The sequence below is a fragment of the Aotus nancymaae genome, unplaced genomic scaffold, assembly GCF_030222135.1.
Source record: "Aotus nancymaae isolate 86718 unplaced genomic scaffold, 86718_ANA_hifiasm-v0.15.2.pri h1tg000022l_1, whole genome shotgun sequence".
Classification (NCBI taxonomy): domain Eukaryota; kingdom Metazoa; phylum Chordata; class Mammalia; order Primates; family Aotidae; genus Aotus; species Aotus nancymaae.
Window position 1 is genome coordinate 19,687,621 of NW_026988435.1, and position 18,695 is coordinate 19,706,315.

General features: G+C 37.3%; 1 protein-coding gene across 2 annotated transcripts in view; it reads right to left on the bottom strand.

The window, feature by feature from the left end:
• The window catches only part of SAMSN1 (SAM domain, SH3 domain and nuclear localization signals 1), a 162,232-nt gene that overhangs the window by 112,853 nt on the left and 30,684 nt on the right, over positions 1-18,695 (bottom strand). Inside the window, exons 1-5 of one of the 2 annotated variants that reach the window (XM_064380046.1) lie at positions 18,163-18,199; positions 17,729-17,769; positions 14,016-14,053; positions 11,451-11,537; positions 3,702-3,778 (exon numbers count right to left, since the gene is read on the bottom strand). In XM_064380046.1, the coding sequence (XP_064236116.1) occupies positions 3,702-3,778; positions 11,451-11,537; positions 14,016-14,037 (186 nt within the window). In that variant the 5' untranslated portion in view covers positions 14,038-14,053; positions 17,729-17,769; positions 18,163-18,199. Of the gene's footprint in view, positions 1-3,701; positions 3,779-11,450; positions 11,538-14,015; positions 14,054-17,728; positions 17,770-18,162; positions 18,200-18,695 lie in introns of those variants that run through there. The other variant, XM_012444765.3, reaches the window with a different exon arrangement.

Genomic DNA, 18,695 nt, shown 5'->3' on the forward strand with positions numbered 1-18,695 from the left:
GAAATGAGGCATGCAACACTTTTGAAAATATATTAGCCCAAAGTCTGTATTACTGCATATTTTATGCCCGTTTTAATATGCTACAAAAGGTTTGAGCCATCAACTGAATGCTGCCAGAGAAGAACAAACAAGAACAAGAATGCAAAAATAAATGCTGGGAGTCAGGTTTTCCCAAGATGTTCTTTATGGCTGATGTAATGATCACAGTACTAAGTAAACTGCTTTGCTTCAAACTCTACCCATCAGCACTTCTTCCGTAAGTCTGGTTCTCCAGCAAGTTTATCCTGGGCCAAGTATGCAGAAATATGCATGGGGCAAAGTGGGTTCAGGAGAAAGCGTTCCATGAACTTCTCTTGCCCCTGCCAACTGATTCTTTGTAACTTCTTCCATACCTGAGATCTTCTCTTCCATACCTGAGATCTTCTCTTCCATTTTGAGAACATGAAGGAAACATGTTTGCTTAAGTACTTTCTGACTGGGAATTAGACATTTAATTCTGATCATTTGTAGTGTCTGAAATATATTTTGTAGGCATAGTCATATGATAATTATAACTATAAAATGTTTTACATTCTACAAACTTTATCCCATGTTACTAATATTCAGGAAGTAACCATAGAAATATATTTACACTAAGATACTATTCATTATTTTAACTCTATTTTTACATAGTTTTAAGAAATTCTACAATGAATGTGTATCATCTCCACAATAGGGAGCAAAAATCAACTTCACTTTTTCCGGAAGGCTGTTGTCTTTCAAGACCATACCTAAGCCAAGTTTGAGTTTATAAAGTGAAAATCATAAGACATCACATCTGTGAACAAGTATTCACGGCCATAATTTGGACATTTGTCGTCTCCAACTTTCATGTTGAAATTTGACCCTCAATATTGGATGTGGGGTGATATGGTTCAGTTGTGTCCTCACACAAAATCTCATCTTGAATTGTAATCCCCATGATTCCCACATGTCATGGGCAGGATCAGGTGGAGGCAACTGGATCATGGGGGCAGCTTCCTCCATGCTGCTCTCATGATAGTGAGTGAGTCTCATGAGATCTGATGGTTTTATAAGCCTCTGGCATTTCTCCTGCTCACACTTCATACTGCCACCCTGTAAAGAAGGTGCCTGCTTCTCCTTTGCCTTCCACCATGGTTGTAAGTCTCCTGAGGCCTCCCCAGTCATGCAGAACTGTGAGTCAATTAAACCTCTTTTCTTTATAAATTACCCAGTCTCAGGTACTTTTTCATAGCAGTGTGAGAGCAGACTAATACAGGAGGCCTAATAGCAGGTGTTTGGGTTATAGGGCTGGATCTCTCTACAGATTAATGTTCTCCCTAAATGGTGAGTTTTCACTCTACTAGTTCCTACGTGAGCCAGTAGTTTCAAAGAGCTTGGCACGCACCTCCCACTGCCTTGCTTCCTCTTTTGCCATGAAATCTCTGGCCCCACTTCACCTTCAACCATGAGTGGAAGCAGCCCAAGGCCCTCACCAAATGCAGATGCCCAATCTTGAACTTTTCAGCCATCATAACTGTGACCCAAATAAACCTTTTTCTTTATAAACTACCCAGTCTCAGATATTTCTTTATTGTAACATAAAATGGACTGACAACCAATTCTCTTGAATTCAAGAGTTTCATGGCTTATGTACTGAACATTGTCACATAAAAATACCACTTCCTAGACTCCAATCATGATGAGCCAGTTGAACAGGAGTATGGCACCGAAGTCTGCCTTTTTAAGTGATACTCCAGTGGAGTCTGATATAGATGCTCCCAGGGTACAATTGGAGAAACACTTATCTGATAGTCATTTGTTAATTGATGGAAGGCCAAGTTTCATGACGTAGTCCATCTTATGCCCACTGACAAGCCAGTGTCCCACTCGTACCAGCTTTTCCATCCGACAATAGCTCCCTCCCTTCCCAATCTTTCAACAGATAAATTGCATCCACTTCTCCTTAGTCACAAGAAGTTAATAAATTAATATTTTGCATAATACTCCTTGTTAAACTATTCTGTCATAAAGATAAGTGTGTCTTAGTTATATTCAATTGAATGTCTATTGTGAATATATTATAAAATTCAGATAAGACCAGTGCCCACTCCCAAATGAGGATTTCTGGATTAGATGGCTCCTGCTTGTCTGTCACTACGTATGAATTCCTTCAATCTTTAGTGATAGACTACATGGCACAATTGAATGCTTACCATTCTGGAAGCACCATTTCTTAGCCAAATTTAACCACTAGGAGCATTGCAGTTAGGGTAAAGATTTATCTTTAATCATTTTCTTCTAAGAACTTCCTACGTTACTTTCTTCTTTCCAAGAAACGGGTCTATTTTTCTACTAAAAACCTACAGAAGGATTTCTCTTGGCACAAGGCATGTCTAGGGAGCTCTTCCAGTAAACCAGCTGTTATTTTTCTCCTGGCTATCAGACAATGATTCACTTAGATATTATATCTGAGGTCTCATCTGAATTTAGGAAAATGAGACTGTGTGTTTCAGAGATAATCTTCCAGCTGTGCTTGTACAAGTGTCATTAAGCCCTTGCAAAGAGTAAGGGGAGAAGGAGGGTGACGGGAAGAAGAGAAAAGAGGAGCAATGACAACCAATGAATTTTTAAAAGTATGCTTTAACTAGCAGACATAGAACTGTACTGTTTTAATGGCATGTTTCACTGAATCCTCATGAAAGTACCGAGATTTTTTTTATACACATATTTTACAGATGATAATAGAAGCAGAGAGAGTCTAAGTAAATTGCACAATGCCACATAGCTACTAACAGTCAAAGGAATATTCAGACTGAATTCTGTCTGATTTCAGAGCTCTCATCCATGCACTGAGGAAGAACTCATTAGGAGACTGTGCTCAGGCTTGTGTTAGCATGTCTTGTAGCATAGGTCTATCATTCTGGTAGCATCAGAGCAGCCAGCAGAAACTGTAGTGGATCATCTACCATCTAATTCATTGGAGAGCCTCCAACAACCTCAGGAATCAGGCTGGATTTAGGAATGTGAGCTCCCTTTCCTCACCAAATCAGCACTTTACAATTCATATGCTATGTACCTTCTATCTACTGCACCAAGGAAGGTCAGTTCTAAATTTTCTAATAAAACTATCAGAATGATTAAAGAGAACTTCATGGCTGTCAGAAGAAATATCAAAAGTAAGTCTGATGCCTGAATTGGCCTTGTTGACTCATATATACCCTTTCTTGTTACAGGGCGAAGGCAAGTATTTGGCTATTGATTAATATTATGTTATTATTATTAGGGAGGCCAAACATTCAGACATTTTTAATTGCCCAAACTCCTGGGCTAATTAATGCAATTTTTAGAGGGATTGGTCAGGACCTACAGTATATGTTTTTATATAAGTGCTTAGCATAGGTCTTGACAGAGAACATTGCAGTATATTAATTTAATATTCCCAGAGTTACTTATCAAAAGGCTGTACAACATGGTGTTTTGCAAAATCAAAATAGTTTGTTATCTTATATCATTTGATTTTTTTATCTGTATTTCAATTCACAGGGACATATGCATATCAATTATAAAACAACCTATAATAACTAAATACAAAATAGCTACAAGGCTGTCTAAATAATGTATACTATTTCTAATATATTACAGAGCTGAGTAACAAGATGATTTTCACAAAACATGCAAATGCTGATTATTCACATTACCTGACAGGAAGTTCCTTGTAGCGTTTTTCCTTGAAGAGTATGCATGTTGTTACTTAGAAAATCATCTTCATTTAGATCTAAGAAAAGAGATAACTGTTATATACAGATTATCAGAAATTATAGGATTTAGGAAGTTTAGGTACAATTTAACATTCATGTTTTTAGTTAGTCTGTAAGGCATTACATTGGGTAGGTCAAAATTTTTTTTCTTAAATATATGCTTTTTTTTTTTAAAAGAAACAGATCAAAATAAAATAGAAATTTAACAAAATAGGGATGCCCCTGACCAGCTGTGTTTCTGAGGAAGCAACGAAAATTCACTGTGACTCCCTTTCTCTCTTGGTAATAATAGGATTGTGGACTAGCAACAAAAGCCACTTCTAACTCCAAAATGCTGTGATTCTATGCAGTTAGCACCTCACCTGTTTCTATTAAACTAAGCTTTCCACCCCTGGCATTTTGAGCTTCATTAGCTTAGGTCTTCTCAACATGAATTATTTATGTCCAAATTGTTCTATGCGTGCTTTAGTAAAAGCTTTGCAATGTAATATCCATTTGCTTGCAGCTAAATGAAACCTTTTCAAAAGTAGCAGCACTTCCCTTTTAGTTCCTGTAAAAGGGAGCTTCGTTTATTTAAGTCTGAAATATATGGTATGTTAAAAGGGGACAAGACTTTATGGGTCGCTTAATCCAAGCCTCTTATTTTACAGATGAGGGGAGTGTGACCCACAACATCACCTGGTCACCAGGCCAGTGAGTTTTCCTTTCACTTTCACTCCTGTTTATTTGCAACCATTGCTTCAGTTTTCCACTCTTCCTCATTTTCATATTCTGAAGGGAAGCAGGGACAGGCAAGTCCTATCTTCCATGCACAGTAAAAAAAATAGGCGCAATTTTTCTCCGGATCTCCATCATAGCTATAGTTCAAAGATATGTTAAATTCACACCACAATCTCAAAGTTATTTGCACCAATAACTTAATATTTAAAATGAGAGTAGCCATACAACAGGATTCCAGAAAGTACCTAAATTTTAAAATGAGCTGATTTTGTGATCTGGTTCTTTGAGTCAAGAATTTACGTCACAGGGTCAGGCCGCTGGAAGCTGAGCTTTAGCAGCTTGGTTTTTATTTTCTGTCTTGAGGAAAACAACTATTGCCTCCCTTCTTTTATTCCTTTCCATCTTGTCTCTTTTATTCACCTTTTTACAGGAATTTTGGATAACTCCTATCGGCATTCTTCTGGGTATAGAAAAAGAACAGTAAAGTGGCCTCCTGTGTTCTAGAATTTGGAATCAAGCTGAGGAAACAAGATATGAATACGTGCGATGCACTTAAATAACAACACAAAGCAGAAAAACAAGTGATTCATATACCATTACTGTGGGGAGAGATTGCCATGACTCAGAGAACTTGTGGAAGAAACAGGGCCAGAATGGAAGCTTAAACAATGGAGATAGTTTAAAAAGATGGAAGAAAAGGAAAAGACATAAATATAGCAGTGATGCCATGAACATTGGCCTGTTGTGCAGCAGAAGCAGAATGTGTTTAATTAAGTGTAGAGATTGAGGCTGGTAGGCCAGAGAGCAGTTCTGGATATAGAATAAGAGGGCTGGATAGGTGCTGAGACCAAATTTTAATAGGCCCTGAGTACCAGGTGGAAGAATTGAGGCATAAACCTTTAGATCAATGTTGTAAATATAAATATCTACAGGAAACAAATATATAACTAAGTGAAGTTAATTAGATCAAGAAGGCAATGGGAATTCTACAGGGAGCGTAAGGTCCAACTCCCCAGCTAAAGGGTAGCCATGGCTCTGAGGTCCCGCTGTTGAAGTCACCTGAGACTTTGGGACCTGGATTGGCACTTTCCCTCATGTTTTTCAAGGGCATATAAATATATGGATTTTAATGTAAAATTCCCTGATTTTTAAAACACCATATGGCCACAAACAAGCTTTTCTACTGAATAAATGTAGCTATAGAGATGCCAGTTTACAGCCCCTGCAGTAGAAAATGGGGACCTTTGAGGGTTGGGACTAGGTTAGGCACACTAGGCTAATTGTGTTTTATGAAAATAAACCTTTGGTGTCTGGTCTTATATATTTTTATTTATTTATGATTCCCAAATATTACGCTCCACAAATTTTTTTTATAAAGACAATCTATTTGGTCCTAAGCAGCAGCGAAGGCAGTAGCTGAATTAGACACTATGTGGCTACTCTTTCCAAAGCTGCCCACAACCACGTCTCCCAGACCATGTGTTCTTTTGGAAGGTGACCTTGACATTTCATCAAAAAATGGAGTCTAATTCTTCTTCTATTAACTCTGAGGTGATCTTAGTGACTCACTTGTCACAGTAGAGTGCAGTGGAAGTAATATTTTGTGATTTCCAAGGTGAAGTTAAAAGAAGCCTGGCATAAGTGGGAGGCAGTAGAGCACCTATAGCCCAGCTGCTTGGGAGGCTGAGGCAGAGGATTGCTTGAGGCCAGGAGTTTAAGATCAGCTTGGGCAACAGAGTGAAGCCTTGTCTCAAAAAGCAAAAAACAAACAAAAACCATTACAAAACAAGAAACCTTACAGCTTCCACCTTTGGTTCTTGGGATGTTCATTTCTAGACACTTCCTCCTGTGATGTGTGACTCTCCCTTGTATGTTGCATCCTCTTGAAACCCAACCCTGAGGCTGGGAAAAGCTGGAGTGACATGAAAAGGCCACATATAGGTTCTTTAGCTGGCTGCCCAGCTGAGCCCAGCCTAACCTAGACTAGTTGTTAGACAAGTAAGTGAAGAAGCCTCGACATGACTCCAGCTACCAGATGGTTAAGTCCTCCCAGGTCATTCAAGTCTTCCCAAATGAAGCCTCACACATCACACTGTGAACCAGTTTCCCAACTGAATTACTGACCTACAAATGTATGAGCCTAATAAGATGCCGTTTCATACTGCTAACTATTGGAATGGCTTGTTTGCGGCAATAGATGATCAGAACACGCATGAACTGCATCATAGATTACCAACATCAATGAGCCTAGGAATATGCCATCCAGCATAAAAACTGAGATTCCAGCTGCCCTTCAAATACAGAGGCAGCAAAAAGAATAAAAGGGATGATGTAAAGAAAAGTTTTTATTTTTAAATTTTTATTTATTCATTTTTTTGCTTGTTTGTTTGAGACAGAGTCTTGCTCTGTCTCCATGCTGGAGTGCAACGGTGCAATCTCAGCTCACTACAACCTCCGCCTCCTGGGTTCAAGCCATTCTCCTGTCTCAGCCTCCCATGCAGCTGGGACTACAGGCAGATGCCACCACACCCAGCTAATTATTGTATTTTTGGTAGAGACGGGGTTTCACCATGTTGGGCAGGATGGTCTTTATCTCTTGATTTCATGATCCGCTTGCCTTGGCCTCCCAAAGTGCTGGGATTACAGGTGAGACCACTGTGCCCAGCCATCAATTTTTAGGTTATTCTAACATAGATACTTCTGGCTATATTAATTTTCAAACAGGCAACGATAATCCCAGTAAGAACTCCTTTAAATAACTGAAGGATCCTAAGATTCATTTGATAAACACTGGAAGTCTAAGTGGTCTCATCATTGAATTCAGAAAGCCTTCCTTGGAAATATGCGGCATCACACCATGCAGTGGATATCCTCTCGTCAGGGAGTTTATTCCCACCTTGTCAGCAAAGGTTGAGAGGTGTGATGTAGGACTTCCCTCTGATATTTCTCACGTAGCCCAGTTTGGCCAGAGTTAAATTAACTTTCTTGGAAAACAAGTTTTTCTAAAATTAAATGTGTGTTCCCTGAAAATTAACCAGAATGGTGAACATATTTTTGAATTTATACCATCTTTTACCATCTTAAAATTAAGCTACTTGGCATCAGGCCAATGAAAAAAATAATAATTAGTAAGGTCTTGAAAAATTAAGCCAAAATATTTGTATCTTACATTGAAGAGGCTGGTCTAATAATAATATTGACTAGAATTCTGGAGAGAAAGTAGGTCTCGAACCAATGGTAATTCAAATGGTGGACTAGAGTACAAGGCTTTAAGAACACCTCTTTGTTCTCGGTAGGTTTCTCCTTTCACAATTAATTTCATCAAAGCCATATGCAAAGATTTTTTTTTTCAAGATGGAGTCTTGCTCTGTCACCCAGGCTGAAGTGCAGTAGTGCGATCTCAGCTCATTGCAACCTCCACCTCTGGGGTTCAAGCAATTCTCATGCCTCAGTCTCCAGAGTCGGGATTACAGGAACCTGCCACCATGCCCAGTTAATTTTTGTATTTTTAGTAGAGACAATGTTTTATGATGTTGGCCACGCTGATGTCGAACTCCTGACCTCATGATCTGCCTGCCTCGGCCTCCCAAAGTGCTGGGATTACAGGCGTAAGCCACCGCACCCAGCCAAGAAGATTTATTTTTAAATTAACATTGCAGCAGTATAGGTGAAGTTAATGTTTCTCTTCTTGCTAACACTGTTTTCTGACTTCCTCTGGTCTCTCACTTCCCTTACTAATATATGCCATTTTTCCCCAGATTTTTCTTGTGGAATAGTCTGTCACACTTACGCTGATTGGTTGTAAAATTTCTGAATCTCCATGTTTTGTTTCCTTTTTATTATTTTTTAAATGTTGTTTTATTTTTATTCTTTGTACTTTCTGTTCTAAATATGAAAACCCTGTTCTTGAAATTATATTTAATTAAATCATAAGTTAATCTTGGGTAACCTCCAATTCACAGATTCAAAAGTTTGTTCTTCTCAATTCTTTTTTACAAACAAAGCCAAAATAAATTTAAACATTTTAAAAATTGACTTTAACTTGCTAAAATAAATATTATAAATATTCTTCCTATTTATAATGCTGAAAAATTAACAACTAAACTGAATTACAGTTTAATTTCTCTTGACATCTAAACTATGCCAATTTTTTAATAGTAAAGTCCTAAGTACTCAGTTTGTTCTACATTATTTCACAGATGTAGTCTCTTTTAATAGAACAGATGTAGGCTTAGATAAAAATCTCCTTAGAAGAAGGAAATGGACTAGATAAATTAAAAATATTATGCATCTGGAACTCAACTTATTCTGATAAATTTGGTCTTAATCTATGTAGTACAGTCATGTTGTTGATCTATGGATTAATACACCAGACACAAATCCTAACTAAATATAGCCTACGGAATTTTTTCATCAGGTCCCAATACTCTTTTGGGCTGAAACGCTATTAATATAATGTGTCGTGTAGAAATATCATTTTGAAATTGAGGAAAATTGCCTTTTCTTGGCCTTGAATTTTATAAGACTGCTTAGGAGTTAATGTCACTCCTACAGTTTATTTACCTATATATTTTCTTCTATTTTATTGAAGCTATCTTTACAATTTCATCATTAGTATCTAATAAAATCATGTGCTGTGGATGATAGCAAAGATGCACTTTCGTATCTTTATCTCACTGAACTCCACAGACTGCCTGTCCCCAGGCACAGTAAACTACTACTAAGTAATTATGCAATTAACAGCTAAGAAGGAGTGTTTAAAATGAGAAAGAAATATTTTAGGTTAATACATAGGTCACTAATTACTCAGAAATACTCTGAGCTTTCCAAATGAAACCACTATACCCATAAAACTTGAGCCTACAACTTGTGGCCTTGAATTTCTCCCTTCAATTTATAATGTTACAGACAGCCTTGGTCTCAGGCCATCAATTCTTCCTAGCATGGCATTAATCACTAGGAAATGTCCTGTGACTCAACTGCTACTGCTGAAATGTCGGCTGAACCTCTTGGACGCACACACATGCACACGTACTCACTGAACACATATTCAAGAACCCGAGAAATACCAAAGCTGGGACAAATTCTGTAAGGGCTTTCTTTCTTCCTTCTCTGACAAAGCCCTCCGGAGCAACTCACCTAAGGCCAAGATTCTTTGCTGCTTTGTCAATTTAGCTATAACAGAATTCCCTGCCCATTATTCCTAATTTAACACAACACAATGAAACAAAACATACTTAAGAGAAAGGTAATTTAAGGAAATAGAATACTTGAAGAAATTTACAGAAAAATTTATATCTAAAATAGTCTAAACATAGTTATACTTTCTTTAGCCATAGATCAACATACAATAATCTAAAATACAACATGTGCATATAGAGGAATTAATAGATAAATGGATTGATGGATGAATAGAGAAACTGATAAAGGAATGTTTGATTAACTGACTGAAGGTGTGGATGCATATAGCTGGTATCCATGTGGTGAAGACAGAGTCCAATCCAAACATGATAGAGAGGGAGGTGAATGAAGCAAGGTGGCTGAATAGAACCTTCAGTAGGCATCCCTCTCACATAACCAACTTGAACAACTATTCACACAAGAAAGCATCTCCATAATATCCAAAAATCAGGTGAGTGATCACAGTAGCTGGTCTAACATCATATCCATGAAAGAGGCACTGACAAAAGTAGGAAAGAGTTTTGGATTGCTGACTCCACCCTCCTCCTCTACCTCTGGTAGCAGCCTCATGGTGCTGAGAGAGAATCTTGGTGCTTGGGGAAGGAAAACCAGTAATTGTGGGACTTCGCATTGACCTCAGTGCCGTCTCTCACAATGGAAAGCAACACAGGGCAGAATTCAGCCATCAACCGCAGGGGAGCATACAGACTAGCTCCCAAGTTCTGACTAGCCCCACAACAGTAGACTGAGGCACTTTGGGGTCCTAAGTAAACTTGAAAGGCAGTCCAGGCCACAGGGACTGAAATTCCTGGGCAAGTCCTGGTGCTGTGCTGGGCTCAAAGCCAGCGGAATAGAGGTGCACATGATCTAGTAAGTCATCAGCAGGGGTGGCCAAAGGAATGCTTGGATCACCCCTTTTCCAACCCCAGGTAGCACAGCTTGTAGCCCCAGGAGAGACTCCTGCCTTCTGCATAAGGAGAGGACACAGGAGAGTTAAAAAGGACTTTGTCTTGCAGCTTCAATACCAACCCAGCCACAGTAGAATAGGGCACCAGGCAGACTCCTAATGTTCCCATTCCGTTCTTCATTCCCAGGTGAAATTTCTAGACTCTTAAATCATCAATAGCTAATGTAATCAAATTTTTCTTGTTCCAGTAACCCGTGGGAGTGAATACCAAGCAGATCGACTTCTGATACTGTTTTCATCTTTCTAAACCCTTAAGACTTTCTGTTTTATTACTTGCCTTCCCAAAGTAAAGTAATTTTAATTATGAAATCCCTTATTATTAATATGTTATTCTATATCTGACTGCTAATTTGCTCTCCTAGAAATTTTTAAATTGTAACATGACCTAATTTTACATTCATAATCAAGGTTATTTCTCTTAAATTTTTTTAAGAAAACCTAACCATAACTATTAACATGTTGATGTTATCTTTAGAGAGTTTTTGCATGTTCTAATTTTTAATATATTTTAAAATTCTTTTGTACATTAAAACTTTCAATTTTCTTTTCAACTGATTCTTTGCTTCAGCAGGCAACTTAACTAGAACCCACTTCCTTTTCATACATGTGTCTATGTGACGTATGGACATATATGTATATGTATACATGTATATATTAATAGTTTGATAATACATATTCTATTCTGTCTTATTTGGTTTTCCTTTTTAAGTAGATCACAATGTTCTGCTTATTTTCATGGTGAAAGATATAAATTTTTCTTACCTGCCCTTTAAACTACTTTAGGAAAATGCAAAGTCAGCTGAACTAAATTTAGCAATTACCTTTTAGCTGACAGGGCCTTCTGATGTGGGAATCATTCTTATGCTTGCTGAGTTCCTGCCAGGTTTTGTCATTCACAGTTTTTCCTTCTAAAGCGAAGCAGAGAATTGGTTAGCAGAATTCATAGTAATATTTGTCCAGTAAGTATAAGGCATTTGAAATCAAAACAAGTTCAGCATGGGGGTTTGTAAATTGGTAAGTGATATCTTAAGAGAGCTCTGTGGCCCATTCTGGAGAGTTCTAGTCCTTCATGGACAAATGCAGGTACCCTGTGGGCTGCCCACTTACTCCCATGAACTACATAGGCACCTCACCATATATGGTAGAATGTGGTTACTCTAGTGTCTTTTGATAGCTTATGATTGCATTATTCTTTGAAGTCGTTTTCTTGAATTCACAACCAATTATTATCACTTTTTTGAGACAGGGTCTTACTCTGTTGCCCAAGCTGGAGTACAGTGGTATGATCATAGCCCATTGTGGCCTCAAATTCTTGGGTAGTGGGTATCCTCTTGCCTCAGTCTCCCAAGTAGCTGAAGCTACAAGCATATGCCACCATGATAGGTCCATTTTTTTTTGTAGAGACAGGGTCATAATCAATTATTTTTATGCGTAAGTTAAAGTATCCTTGCCCTCCATCTTCCCCATTATGTCTTTTTTTCTTTTTGAGATGGAGTCATGCTCTCAGCTTATTGAAACCTCTGACTCCTGGGTTCAAGCAATTCTCCTGCCTCAGCCTCCATAGTAGCTAGGATTACAGGCACCCACTACCATGCCCCGCTAATTTTTTGTATTTTTAGTAGAGACAAGGTTTCACCATGTTGGCCAGGATAATCTCAAACTCCTGACCTCAGGTGATCCACCCACCTGGGCCTCCCAAAGTGTTGGGATTACAGGTGTAAGCCACCATGCCCAGACCATTTCTAACAAACTAATTGTGTAGAGAGAAATTGAGCTGTGAAGAAACTCTTAAGATCCTTAAATAGAAGGGAAATGATTTGCCCAACTTTGTCTTTCCAATATCTAAAGTAGGACCTGGACATGTGAAGAAATGAATGGCACCAAATGAAAAATTGGAATCCCTTTTAAATTACTGACTAAAATAAATCATTCTACATGTTGTATCATACATTGATAAATGTTAAGTAATGCAACCAATGTGTAGCATGAAGTCAAACTCAGCATGCTGTATTGATTTTAAAGTCACTATTTGCTCATTTGTTTTGATTATAGAAAAGGCAGTTGATCATCAAAAATTGTGTTAGGATAGAAATATTTGTTGCATTGTACGTACCTGCAGATTAGACTGGATCGAAATGGAAAATAAAATTTTGCCTTACTTCTTTTTATTTAAGACTATGCACTATTCAAATCGGGGGTAATATTCAAAATATTTAACAAGGAGTGACTGCAGGACCCTGACAGGACCCAGCACCTATAGACGCTACTGCTGGGCGAATTGAAACCTGATTGAAATGCAGATATCCTTCAAAATCGTACCCAATGAGGGTTATCACCTTGGTCAGAATGAGCATTTCAGAGCCTACCAGAAAATTGTTTTTTAAAAAAGAAGGAAATGGGTATGAGCACCCCACTCCTAATCTCTGCTGGAAAAAAACAAAACAAAACAAAACAAAAAAAACAACTTGACTGGATGATCTAGATGTTTCACCATTGTAAATGTTTTATAATTACTGACTCCCTATATGCTGTAAATTAAAAAGAGGTAATTAATTTTCTAAAAGAAATGAACAGAAATAGATTTTTTTCTTTAGAATTAAAATACAAATCAAACTGATTGCATATATTATTACTATGTTTGCTATCACAGAACTAAAGAGGAGATTTGGTGTGTGAAATATTGTAGAAGAGACTTTTATAATAGAATCACTTTCTACTAGTTTTTTATTGACTCCTAGATTCACATATCTAAAAAGACCTCTAGGGCTGGGTGCGGTAGCTCATGACTATAATCCCAGGATTTTGGGAGGCTGAGGCCATTGGATCACCTGAGGTCGGGAGTTTGAGACCAGCCTGACCAACATGGAGAAACACCATCTCTACTAAAAATACAAAATTAGCCGGGCATGGTGTCGCATGCCTGTAATCCCAGCTACTCTGGAGGCTGAGGCAGGAGAATCACTTGACCTGGGAGGCAGAGGTTAGGGTGAGACGATATTGCGTCACTGCACTCCAGCCTAGGCAACAAAAACAAAACCCTGTTTCTCCCCCTCCGCAGAAAAAATAATCTCTAACAAGTCACCTTGACCACGGAGCAGCCAAGCTAAACATGGAGAGCTGGAAGGTGATCAACCAATGAACTACCAAAGAAGATTATTTTCTTTAAATACAAAAGGAAATTATTGCAAACAAATCAATGATTTCTTTGTCATAGGCATTTAAAGTTAGAATGCAACCATTAAAAAAAAAATTCTTCTATATAATTAAAAAACAACTCAATTTGACTTTCATCAATCGGTTTTGTTGCTTTTAGGCAGGAACAGAAGAAAGAACTTCTGGGGAGACAGAATACATCGTTTACACTTGAAATCTTAGAAATCACTAACCAAATATTTTATTTTCAGACATAAATCTCCGGAACAACCTGGAAGAAAAAAAGAAACAAATATTTAAGTCTAGATTTAACAAATAACATTTTAATCAAACAGAAATTAGAATGTATGCAACACCTTTGAGAGCAGAAATAAATTCTACCTCTAAGTAAGGTTTACCTAGTCTTGAATTTTCCTAACCCTAGGTGGCAAATTACAGTAAATACAAGTATAATTTGGGTCTGTAAATTTCTATGCAATATGGAGAAACTAATATTCATAAAACCTGAAAAAATAGGTATGTCATTTTACATTAAAGTATCTCAGGATAACCAAATAGTTACTGGGGGGGAAGTGCTTTTCCAAATAGTTATGTTAATAAACACAGAAAGAATGAGGTAAATTGAATATAACTATTGTGAAATATCTAATAAAATAACAGATCTGGAAAATAATCACCAATTATTGATAAAGCCTAATTGAAAGGCTGATGGGCAACTTTATGCCAAATGGATCAACTTGACACCATCTGAACCCACTGAGCAATATCACTGTCATAAAAATATGACCACGCGAATCAATTCATGTGTGGGTGAATACACATATCTCATAATTAAATTGTCATAGCTTAAGTGTTTTCTACTATTGATATTCTTTGTCATTAAATTAAAACCAAGGTTACTCTTTTTTTTAAGCTCATAATTGTAAGCAAAAACATGCATGATAAGGTTTCCTTTTTTTTTTTTTTGAGACAGAGTTTCGCTCTTGTTACCCAGGCTGGAGTGCAATGGCGCGATCTCGGCTCACCGCAACCTCCGCCTCCTGGGTTCAAGGCAATTCTTCCTGCCTCAGCCTCCTGAGTAGCTGGGATTACAGGCACGCGCCACCATGCCCAGCTAATTTTTTTGTATTTTTAGTAGAGACGGGGTTTCACCATGTTGACCAGGATGGTCTCAATCTCTCGACCTCGTGATCCACCCGCCTCGGCCTCCCAAAGTGCTGGGATTACAGGCGTGATCCTTTTTCTTAATTATTTTGTTTCTTTTTAATTTTTCTAATGCAAAATGCTTAAGACATCCCTTGGCATATAGCAAGCATTCCAAACAAATAAAGCTATTTATAATATTGTAAAGTGAAGTAGGTGAATAACAACAAGACTAAACCTATAGCTTACAATATAACAAAACAGAAAGTATGCAGTCACTGAAGACCAACTTTTAAATATACATGTATATATTTAAAACTTTTCACACTTTATATATGTTTGAATCTTATCACATTTTGAGATTTAACTAAAAGTTTACAGGAAACATAGAGTAGAGAAGAACATACTTAAAAAAACACAAGGATTCAATCAGCAAAATTCAAAAATCTGGGAAATTCTTCAGGACACAGACTACAGTGTCTTCAACAAATAAATGAAAAGACATAAATTAAGAGACGTGAATTGGATCCAACTGAGCTTTTTGGATACAGATTTAAATAAACCAAAACTGAAAAAGCATTTGAGCCTGTCAGAAATATATTAATATTGACTGTATATTTGGCAATATAATGTCATTTGTCTTATTTTGTTCTAATGCAGTAGTGGTACTGTGATTATGCTGTTCAAAAAATAGTTCTTATTTCCTAACAATACACACTTAAGCATAATATTATGTGTCTGGCATCCACTTGATTAACAGTGGGGATGAAGTTGGGGGAGTCGAATGGGTAGAAATAAAATAAAATTGACTCTAGGTTGATTCTTGTTTAAGTTTGGTGATAGGAGTTTATTATTAACTCTTCCCCTATGTATGATTGAAAGTTTTCATAATAAAATGTTTTGAAACAGAAACAGAGGATGGAACTGGGACTATGCTGACTTGACCATGTAATTAACGCATGCGTGTGGGTAAACACGCACATATATCATCACTAACTGTTACAGTTTAAGTGTTTTCCACTATTCATATTCTTGATAGTCATGTGCTCACTTTGGCTGCACAAATACATATTCTTGATAGTCACTAAATTAAAACCAAGGTTACCCACCCTTTCTTTTAAGCTCAAAATTATAAGCAAAAACATGCATAAATAAGGATTCCTTTTTCTTAAACTTTTGTTTTTAATTTTTTAATGCAAAATGCTTAGGACATCTCTTGGCATATAGCAAGAGTTCCAAACAAATAAAGCTGTTTATAATATTTTAAAGTGAGGTAGGTGTATAACAACATGAGACATCATTTCCCTCAGGAGAGTGGTAGGCAAAAAAAAAAAAAGAAAAATTAAGGAACTCAAAGAAGTTTTCAATTTTATTTCAGTTGCCTGGAATCTCATGAGCATCTTAACTGATCCGGTTTATGCTGGAAAAATTGTAAATTGGTCAGCGTCAGACATTTTCCCTTTAATTCGATCCTCCTTCTGTCTTCTATGTTTTGATGGCCTATATTCTGTGGAGGCATCAATCACAAGCCAACAGCTACAGTTTTGTTTAAGTATGTGCCTTGGAATTAGTGAATTTCTTATTTATGATCAAAATAAACAGCCTTACATACATGGCGATAAGACTGAGAAAGGCCCTTCTTTACTCCATCTCATGCTTAAAATCCCAGTGTCATAACTTAAATAGTTAATCGTAGCTAAAATACAACTACACCAGCCTGCCAGGTCCCTAAGCTGTTAATCACCCAATTACTTATTTACTATGAATGCGTTTTATATTTTTAACTGGGAGAAAGCTTTGAGCAAAATTTTTTCAAAAAGGAAAGAATATGAAAAAGCAGAGTGCTAGGGTGGGAATAGAGTAAGGGCTTTTGAGAAAAAAGACACCCAGAGAGAACATCACGTAATTCACAATTTGGACCCAGACCAATCCAGGGTGCAAGGAAGCCATTCTTCTGTATCCACGGCAACCATTCTGAAAGTTTTCCCATAAACCAGCTTCCTGCCCGTCTGTATTTCCTGCTTATCAGTTAAAATCCCATTACCTTATGCAACATGTGTATGTCATGTCCTCTGGCAGCTGGATGTGCTGAATGTAAAGCCAGGCCTGACCTAAATAACCCGAAACTCTTTGCAAACACATTTTTATGTGGATTAGAAAAATACTTCAGAAGATTTATAGGTCACTGATAGAAATATGTTTTTATGTAGGCTCCTACTTTAATCTAGGCTTGGTTTAGATACATGTTTCTTCTGAAAATATAATTTTCACATCCCTGTCTACTGGAATGTCACAACACAGCTTTTCCAAGTATCAGCATAAACAGAGAAATAGTAGCAAAGTAATCCACACCTAGATTTGTACATGACAGCTGAAAACGAAAAAAGTACTCTGGCAGGAAGTTCACTAAAAATTTACATTCAAGCCAGGCACGGTAGCTCAGATCTGTAATCTGAGCCTCTCAAAGGCTCAGATTGAGAGGCTAAAGTGGGTGGATCATGAGGTCAGAAGTTCAAGACCAGCCTGACCAACATGGTGAAACCCCGTCTCTCCTAAAAATACAAAAATTAACCGGGCGTGGTGGCACTTGCCTGTAATCCCAGATACTTAGGAGACTGAGGCAGGATAATCACTTGAACCCGGGAGGCAGAGGTTGCAGTGAGCTGAGATCATGCCACTGCACTCCAGCCTGGGTGACAGAGCCAACTCCATCTCAAAAAAAAAAAAAAGAAAAAAAAAAAAAATTACATTCAACATTACAGAACTAAGGGAACATGAAGTTTACAAAGTAAATTTGACTTACTTTCTCTTTTTTGGTTTTGTATTCTCCAAATGAGACACTCCCTGTAAAATAAAATTAATAAAATAAAATAAATAGCATAAACCAAAACTATACCAAGAAATCTGAAAGAATATTCATTCATTTTCCACTAGAATCAAAATGTAGCTCATTTTGCCTTTTTCCTAATAAAAAGACTTACATGTCCCTTGTTGTATTTTAGTAATGTGTCACAGAAGTTTGACTCAAATTTTAACTTCTTTTTCCTTTTGTCTTTGTAACTTTGAGGGAAGTAGGATGTTTCCTTTATTAACTAGGGCTTATACCTTATTTTAAGCCCTTGCCATTTAAAAAAAATAGCAACAGGTCTTTTAAATTAAAAAATCCTATTAAATCCTCATAATCTAAACCTTCTGTCCCTTCATCAATCCACCGAAACCAAGGAGAGAGATACATACCAGGGTGTGTTAATTATATCATGGAATACCTTCATTTGAGAAAGATGGAAAGTAGTCTATCACAATACCCTGAGGGTGTTGAAATATATCTGTGATTCATCTGACCTTTTTCTTCAGACCAAGTGACAGTTGTGTAAAATCCCTTACACTTTTGGGGAAAGAATATGTCACATTTTTCACCATCCTTTAAAGAGCTTAAACTGCCCTAGGCACCTTTAAAAAATTCTTCAGATTCTCTATTATTCATCTGTTCTTCATTTTAAAAAATTACTAAATAGCTACCACATGAAAGGCAACAGATTGTGTTCTGGAGAGGTTCATTTGTTTGGCATGGTAGGAATTTACATACCAATGAAAATTGCTATCAATATTCCACTTCTGAGGGGGAAAAACACAAATGCTAAGGATAAGAGGAATGGTGACTGTAAACCAGAAAGAGGAAGTTTGATTCTATTATTCCAATGGTTAATAGTACCACCCAGAACATAGTGGAATCCAAGATAACCTTTCCCCCAGATAGTGATTGAAGGGGC